The sequence below is a fragment of the Panulirus ornatus genome, chromosome 41 (assembly GCF_036320965.1).
Source record: "Panulirus ornatus isolate Po-2019 chromosome 41, ASM3632096v1, whole genome shotgun sequence".
Taxonomy (NCBI): domain Eukaryota; kingdom Metazoa; phylum Arthropoda; class Malacostraca; order Decapoda; family Palinuridae; genus Panulirus; species Panulirus ornatus.
In genome coordinates, this window is record NC_092264.1 from 20850107 (window position 1) to 20859504 (window position 9398).

The following is a 9398-nucleotide window of genomic DNA, read 5'->3' on the forward strand; positions in this document are numbered from 1 at the left end:
AAACTGTAGTGGAGGGAGGTGAAGAAGGAAAGAGGTAGATGTATGAGTGGAAATGTTGAAGTGAGAAGTAAGGAAGGGGGGTGGCTGAATCAAAAGGAGGAAGTGAAAGGGAGATGGAAATAATAGTTTGAAGAACTGACAAATGTGGGAGAATGTGAGGCAGCAGTTGTTACATGTCTGGGTATGAAGGATTGAAGGAAAAGGATACAGCAAGAAGGGGTGATATTGAGGTTGAAGGTATGGATGGAATCACAGCTGAAATGGAGTATGGAGAAAGTGTGATTAGAGTAGATGTATTTAATATGTGATTTAGTTTGGAAATAGAAGGCTGTGCCAGAGGATTGGATGAAAGCTATTATTGTTCCTTTACTCGAAGGAAAAGTTGATAAGGATATATGCAGAAATTATAGGGAAATAAGTTTAAGTATACCAGGGAAGGGGTATGCAAGAATATTGATTGATAGAGAATTGGGAGTGACTGAATACCAAATAAGTGAGGAGCAAGGGGGTTTAAGGAAAGATAAGGATATGTGTGGATCTGATTTTCGTGGTGAGCATGACTGAAAAAGTAGCTAGCAAAAAGTAAAAGCTTTATGCAACTTGTATGGATCTGGAGAAAGCATATGACAGAGTTAAGTGGAATCCTTTTGGGATGTGTTAAGGATATAGAGGGTGGGGGCAACTTCTGGATTGTGTGAAAAGGCTCTATAAGTAAGCAAGTGCATGTGTAGGAGTGGCTGGAGAGTTTAGTTAAAGTTTCAGAATACACGTGGATATGAGGCAGTGCTATGTTATGCCACTGTGGCATTCTAACATATGTATGGGTGGAGTGATAGGAGAGATGGAAACAAAACTAGGGAAAGGGGGTCCAGAGATGGAGTGTGGTATGATGGCTGGTGATGGACATGTTTTTGTATGATACTCTATTGTTTGCTTAGAGAGAAGAGGTGTTGCTAAAGATTGTAAGTGTGTATTATAATGTGTGTAAGCATTGGCAGTTGAAGGTAAATGCACGTAAAGTAATGGTGTTTGAAAGAAAATGGAGTGAAAGTATAGATTTTACAAAGCCCAATAGAGTGAAAGAAGAAAGTATATTAAGCTATGTTATAGATATGGATGGAGAAAGAACTGGAAGAGGTGATACAATTAAAGTATTTGGGAGCTATCTTGGATGAGTCTGGTGATATGGAAAGAGAGCAGTTCAGGGTAGAAGAGTCTTTGGGTCCCTTAATAGAATAATGAAGGGTACAGGTGTAAGTATGGTAATGAAGGGAGGATTAAGTGACAGCCTAGTATTCCTGACACTGACCTATGCAGCCAAAATATGGACATGGAATGAGGCATAGTCAAGAGTCAAGGCTGTGGAAATGAGCTATACGAGGGGAGCATGTAGTATGATTAGACGGAATGAAGAAAGAATTAGAGGGGAGTATGAGAGATTTGGTATGGCAAGGAATGGAAAGGGAATAAATTGTGGAGTGGTAGGGTAGGTGAAATGTAATACTTTGAGGTGGTTTGGATATCTAGAAAGAATGCAAGATGGAGTTTACAAGTTGATTATATGATAGTTTGATTAAAGGGGGTGGTATGAGAGGAAGACTCCCTGTGACTTGGGAAGAAAGAGCAGAAGAGTACTAGAGTGAGAGAAATGTTGGAAGGATATATGGATCGGTGTTTGCAAGGGAGTCATGTAATAACATTGATAAGTGGAGACTCTTTTGCTGTGGCCATCCCCTTGATGGAAGTTCTCAGAAGGAATAGGCATCAGAGATATAGAAAATCTAGTCCCCTACTTAAGAATACCTACACATACAAATAAATTTCCGTCTGATATTAAAGCTGTATATTACTGATTTATTATGGTGAAATCTTGAGTTTCCCTGTTAATAACACCATCTCTGTATATCTCTGATGCCTCTTCCCTCTGGGACTCTTTCATGGGGGAGGCCATGGCAATAGAGACTCCATAAATAATGAGCTACAATGCCGCTTCTAAGCCTTTAGTGTCTCACCCTTTACAGGGCTTTCTAGTGCAGCGTTTGGAGAGGCTCCTGCTTAATGTTCCTACTGACTACTACAACCTAATTCTCCTGCCTAATGTTCCTACCTACTACTTCGACCTAATGTTTCTACCAAATTCTCCTCCCTAAATGTTCCTACCTACTACATTTATCTATTGCTCCTACTGTTTTGTCAAAAGGCAAGCTAGTGCAGAGTGCTCACCGCAGGAAAATCTAGAGTTATAAAGATTGAGCTGTGCGAGTTAAGTGCTGTTATATATTATGTATGAGAAGGAGAGATTGTCAGTTTGTACACAGAAGCCAGTAGTCTATGTGTGGATGAGGTAGAGAGAAAATACAGCTGCCTGGGACAGAAGAGTGCAACTTGACAACCACTGAAGTGCTGACTCACTACACAGCTGTCACTAATCCTTCCGATACCCAGGTGGGTAATACTGGTAATATACCTCTCTGGTCGTTGGCTGCCTACCAAGTACTACCTGCACCCCACCACTCTAAATATCACTTTTTTTCTTGAGTGTCTTTCCATTTTCAAAATAAATTATTGATTTGTTAAATATATTAATATATTTTTATTTTTATTTATGATACTTGTCGCTGTCTCCCGCGTTAGCGAGGTAGCACAAGGAAACAGATGAAAGAATGGCCCAACCCACCCACATACACATGCATATACATAAACGCCCACACACGCACATATACATACCCATACATTTCAACATATACATACATATACATACACAGACATATACATATATACACATGTACATATTCATACTTGCTGCCTTCATCCATTCCCATTGCCACCCCGCCACACATGAAATAGCACCCCCTTCCCTCCACATGCATGCTAGATAGCACTAGCAAAAGACAACAAAGGCCACATTTGTTCACACTCAGTCTCTAGCTGTCATGTGTAATGCACCGAAACCACATCTCCCTTTCCACATCCAGGCCCTCTAAAACTTTCCATTGTTTACCCCAGATGCTTCACATGCCCTGGTTCAATCCATTGACAGCACGTCGACCCCGGTATACCACATCATTCCAATTCACTCTATTCCTTGCATGCCTTTCGCCCTCCTGTATGTTCAGGCCCTGATTGCTCAAAATTTTTTTTCATCTCATCCTTCCACCTCCAATTTGGTCTCCCGCTTCTCCTCGTTCCCTCCACCTCTGACACGTATTTCCTCTTTGTCAGTCTTTCCTCACTCATTCTCTCCATGTGACCAAACCATTTCAATACACCCTCTTCTGCTCTCTCAACCACACTCTTTTTTTTACTACACATCTCTCTTACCCTTTCATTACTTACTTGATCAAACCACCACACACCACATACTGTCCTCAAACATCTCATTTCCAACACATCCACCCTCCTCTGCACAACCCTATCTATAGCCCATGCCTCGTAACCATATATCATTGTTGGAACCACTATTACTTCAAACATACCCATTTTATTCTCCGAGATAATGTTCTCGCCTTCCATACAGCCTTCACCGCTCCCAGAAGCTTCGCCCCCTCCCCACCCTGTGACTCACTTCCACTTCCATGGTTCCATCCACTGTTAAATCCACTCCCAGATATCTAAAGCACTTTACTTCCTCCAGTTTTTCTTCATTCAAACTTACCTTCCAATTGACTTCTCCCTCAACCCTACTGAACCTAATAACCTTGCTCTTATTCACATTTACTCTCAGCTTTCTTCTTTCACATGCTGTACCAAACTCAGTTGCCAGCTTCTGCAGTTTCTCACCCAAATCAGCCACCAGTGCTATATCATCAGTGAACAACAACTGACTCACTTCCCAAACCCTTTCATCCACAGCAGACTGCAAATGCTCCCCTCTCTCCAAAACTCTTGCATTCACTTCCCTAACAACCCTATCCATAAACAAATTAAACAACCATAGAGACATCATGCATCCCTGCTGTAAACCAACATTCACTGGGAACCACTCTGTTTCCTCTCTTCCTACTCGTACACATGCCTTACATCCTCGATAAAAACTTTTCACTGCTTCTAGCAACTTACCTCCCAACACTTTCTCTCTCCTGGTACTTCCTCACACAAGTCTCCTTTCCAAGCTCACTTGCTCTCACCACTCTGAAAACCTCTACAAATCTTCACCTTTGCCTCCACAAGATAATGACCAGACATCCCTCCAGTTGCCCCTCTCAGCACTTTAACATCCAAAAGTCTCTCTTTTACAAGTTATCCAATATATTGATAAACATAGTATTACAAAAGAATTCTGAATATATCCCCACTATAAGCAGGATGGAGGGCAGAGAAATGGAGCTGTGATGGTTTAATTCCACCTGCTTTCTCTTACACCACCATTAAACCAAGCATAATTAGAAAATAACAAAATGCATAAAGTTCATGGAAGGCTGGAGGGTGTGGATGATTGACAGATCATTAATAAGAAAGATACAAAAGCCTGCCCAATGAGTGTATTGTATAACAAAAAAGATGGGATATTTGTTTCATCCTTTAAGTTTGGTTTTCAACTATACTGTATTTGCATTTCCTACAGAGGTGTAATTTTAGTAGTAAAAATAATGAATATTTAGAAATAATGCACTTCACCAGGTAACTGGGTACCTTGAGATTAAGGTGTATTTCTTTTATGTCTGTACTTAATTGGAATTGTAATATGTAAAATTATATTATCACCATCATTAGAGAAAGGAAAGGCTATGTACCCATCGGCTTTCACTGAGGGCCACACAGAAGGTGTGAATGACAGTTCTGTGATAAAGAGTGGAGGGTGAATTTCATATTCGATAGTTCTCTGCAAAAAGAGTTGGGGTTGATAATGATGCTTTTTTCTAAAAAAGAAAGAAAAAAAATCATTGTTTTATGACAAAATTGTACTCCACCCAGTAGGTAGTAGTTGGTAGGCAGCCAATGACTGGGGAGGTATATTACCAATAGTAACTGCCTGGATATTGGAAGGGTTAGTGACAGCTGTGGAGTGAGCCTGCACTTCAGTGCTTGTCAAGTTGCACTCCTCTGACCCAGGTAGCAGTCTTTCCTTTCTGCCTCACCCACACATGGACTGCTGGCATACTATCCACAAACATACAATCTCTCCTTATCATACATGACACTTGACAACACAAACTCACAGCTCAGTCTTTGAAACTAGATTTTTCTGTGGTGAGCCCTATGTGCAAGCCCTGCCTTTTAGCAAAATGATAAAAGCTGTAGATAGAAGAAGGCAGGAGCGTTAGGTAGAAACATTAGGTAGAAGTAGTCAGTAGGAACATTAGGTGGGAGCCTTTGCAAATACTGCACTGGAGTTGCCCTCTGCCAGTGGCCTGTTGAAGGTGAGGCACTAAAGGCTAAGAAGCTGCACTAGAGTTCACTAGTTATGGAGACTATTGCCATGACCACCCCATTGAGGGAGTTCCATTTGGAACAGGCATCAGAGATACAGAGAAATAGTAGTCCACCCAAAAACTATTGAATATTTACTTTGTATATTCAAAAATTGATGCTGTTCTTGATAACTTGGTGTAACAAAGGGTCCTCTGCAAATAACCAGAATGGCTAAAATCTGTCTTTGGTTTACAGGTTAATTTGTGTATTGAATTGTTTTAATGGAAAAAAATAGCCACTTTTCCAGTGAATTCTTGGGTTCAACCCACACAAAACTACCATGGAACATGTACTAGGGTAATGCCAAAAATATAGGAGCCGAACATGGATCGTATGATAACAATGGAAGGAATAGAATTACCAGAAATTTTTCAGACATGTTAAAGGGATTATATCCAAAATATATAATCTTAATTCTATAGGTTAAGTTTTTAAATATCTTTCAAAAGAAAGCTAAAATATAAAATTTGGTTAACACTGTTTGGTTTTCAGATTTTTTGTGCTACAAAATGCTGAAGTTTTTTGCTTTATACAAATTCCACAATAAGCAGAAAAAAAAAAATGAAAGGAAACTTGATATATGGTTGAAACAAGTCCCAGATGAACTCGGAATAGAAATTATTTAGTGAGTTTGATAACAGAGAGAAATGGTAATATTCGTCAAGCAAGACTCGCTATGCATTGGTTATACTTGTTGGCACATTCTCCTCTCTAATACTCTCCTTTGCTCCCTCCACACTTCAATCCTCTTTATGTTTTTCTTTGCTCATTCTTTTCAAATGTTTGTACTATGTGGCAAACCTTGATTATCTTCCTCAATCAAAATTAAATTTCATCTATACATTTAATATAATTTAGATATTATGCCTTCATATATGTATCTAATATCACATTCCTTGGTGTTCAGCAAGGTAACTCATGCCGTCACTTCACACAAGTTCATGCAGTGTGTCCATTAAAAAAAACTTGAAAACTTGGCACGTCAGCACAAACTTTAGTTTGCTTTTTAATTTACAAATGGATAGAGAGGAAAGATGTTTAGTAATACTGTCTTCAGCTATCCATAACTATGTAATAACAGGGATATGTAGTAGCAAGATAACTCCCAAACACTGAGAAGCCTTCAATACGTCTAGTTAAGCACACTTTATTAGAGCTTTACACTTACTTTTAATAAATATCCAAACCTAAATTATGCAGAAGTTTGTTAACTGTGAGCTTTTTGCAGCTGGTATAAGTAGCTTTTTGATGATGTATGTTATTAAACCTCACCTAAATAGACTATATTTAAAGAAATTCTTAATACAGTCCTTGTCATAATTATATAACTTTAAAGCCCGTCATAATCATATAACTTAAGAAAATTTGTTTATATTCATGCAGAGCTTGTGAGGCATCTGCATTAGCATGATACATGCAAGAGGGAATAATATTGTCTGCGAATTGGTCAAAGCTGTAATGAAGGCCTAGCCAACCATAAGCAAGAGGCACTGGTTGGTATTGGGATAGTAAGAGATGGCTTACTGTACACTTAGCTGGTTATTCATCATTTGTTGCTTATTGAAGAGGCTCATGCAGATAATTCATTGTTTATTGATAAAAGGAGGTTATTTAATTCATATTCCTGTGTACTTCAAACAGATCAACCTGGCTGTGGGGATTACATCAGTGAGCATGGAAATAGTCCTGGTCGGATGATCTCCAAATATGACCTGGGACACTTCATGGTTTCATGCTTGTCAGATGATGCCAATCTCTATCAACTATGTGGCATTTGTGACAAATCACAGACATAAATAAAAAAGCTCCTCTCCCTTCCCAGTTTGCAAAGTTTCTGAGGGATGGCCCACTGTAATTCTGTTTCTGTCTGTGGTAATACAGCCTTACATGACAAGCCATAGATTTTCCGTTGTACTGTCATAGATTTTAATGATATTCATTTAATGTCTAATGTGTTTATGTATAACTAATGTAAGTACATGTGCTTAATAATGTGCATGCTTGTGACTGGTCATACTGTGTACACTTGTAGCTTCTTTTAAGTGGACAAACAGATTTATTCAATTTCAGAAATTGGCCGAACCTGACTGCTATGTCAAACTGAAATTGGGATGACTGGTAGTAAAAGTTGTAACTAGAATGAGTTACACAAAATACTGGCCTTTACCCATAAAAGCACTGTGGCAAAGCTATTGGTTCTTATACTGTAAGGGTAAAGCTGAGCATCTTATATTTATGGCAGTGAGCTTGGACAAGTGTCATCCTACCATATAGACATGTGTGTTGTCCCCATGATGAACTACAAGTGGTATTTTCTCCAGTGGTGACTTTCAGACCTCACCTTGGGAAAATATAGCATGCACACATTGTGGAATAGTTCCAGTTAAAACTAGGATAATTTTTGAAAGCTTGCAGGAGTACAAGACTTAATTTGTCATACCTGGAGGCCTTATTCAATGAAACATTAATTTTATGAAATTTTAATGTGACTGGAGATGAAAGATATCAGAATTTTTAAAATACTGTCTAGCTGCAGCTAGAGAACACAGCCTAAAACATCTACCTTGGGAGGGAGATATATCACAGCCAGCCTAGAACATTTACCTTGGGAGGGAGATATATCATAGCCAGCTTAGAACATTTTCCATGGGAGGGAGATGTATTACATCTAGCCTAGAACATTTTTCATGGGAGGGAGGAGATGTATCAGCCAGCCTAGAACATTTTCCATGGGAGGGAGATGTATGGTTGTGAGTGCATTGAGGAGTGTGTGGAAAGAGTTCGTTCCCTGTGAAGGCAAACATGGATATGTTTGATGGTAAAGTAGTCTTAGTAATCCGAGGTTGCAAGGTGTGGGCCCTACATCAAAAAGACCAGAAACGGTGGGCTATATTGGATATTAAATGGTTGATAATTGTTGTAAGGAAAGTTTTGATCAAGTGAAAAATATGTTGAGAGAGATTATAGTAAGAAGAGTATGGTCTAGTAAGCTAAAGAGGGTGTGCTGAAATGGTTTGGACATATGGAAAGCATGAATGAGGAGAGGCTGATTAGGAAGGTACAAAAATCAAAAGTGGAGAGAACAAGAGGTGGAAGGATGGAATGAAAATGCCTTTGGGTTACTGGGATTAAACCAGGCAGGGTGCGAGACATGTATAGGATAGAGTAGGAATTATCTATTTTTGTGTGTGTGTGTGAGAGAGAGAGAGAGAGAGAGAGAGAGAGAGAGAGAGGGGGGGGGGGGGGTGCATACTCTCATTTGTATAAACTAGGGCATATGAAGCAGTTACAGGAAAACAAAAGTCTTTGGAGCTGGCTACAGATGAGAACCTCTGGTTTTGGTGCACCATACTTATATATATAAGCAAATAAGATAATTTTGCTTATAGTGCTACTTTACAATGTAGGAAATGGTGAAAAAAATGTATAGAGTGATTGTAAATGAACCTGAAAACAAAGGACCTATTCTCAAAATTTATCCACATTGCCAAGCGGCTAATAACCGGTTAGAGTGGGAACATAGTTGGAGTGCCAATTACAGGGCTTGACACAGGGCAGAAGAAATATGCAACTTTTCTTAAAAGTAGCAAGGACCATCAAGGCATATATGAGAAGGCAGGTATGATAAAAGTTAAATTCTGTAATATATATTTTCTTGAATAAACCTCACAAGGAGATGAAATTAATAAACTGTCTTCTTTAAAGTAGCAATACACCCCCAACTTATATACCTCCATGTAGGAAGCAAGTCAAAGAGGGAGAAAATTGAAATCAGAGACAGAATGGTAGAAAATTGATAAACTGTACTGAAGGAACAATGACAAAAACTTTCACCAATTTTTAATTTTTGCCTTCCATGAACGAATTGTAGGGAGAGGAAATGAAGCTTCCCCAGTGCTGTGATGGCAACATATCACTCCCACCCACACATACATACTTTACTGGCTTATCCAAAATAAACAAATGGGGAACATGAGGGAGTGAAT

At 39.1% G+C, this 9398-nt stretch overlaps 1 protein-coding gene across 3 annotated transcripts in view; it reads left to right on the top strand.

Annotated features, from left to right (window-relative positions):
• The window catches only part of LOC139761751 (methylglutaconyl-CoA hydratase, mitochondrial-like), a 115827-nt gene extending 106725 nt beyond the window's left edge, over nt 1–9102 (top strand). Inside the window, exons 5-6 of one of the 3 annotated variants that reach the window (XR_011715602.1) lie at nt 6796–6905; nt 7054–7191. Coding sequence is in view for 2 of the 3 variants with exons in the window: in XM_071686183.1 (XP_071542284.1) it covers nt 7054–7208 (155 nt within the window). In the remaining variant the exon portion in view is untranslated. Of the gene's footprint in view, nt 1–6795; nt 6921–7053 lie in introns of those variants that run through there. The other 2 variants (XM_071686186.1, XM_071686183.1) reach the window with 2 other exon arrangements.
• Nucleotides 9103–9398: the final 296 nt, after the last annotated feature.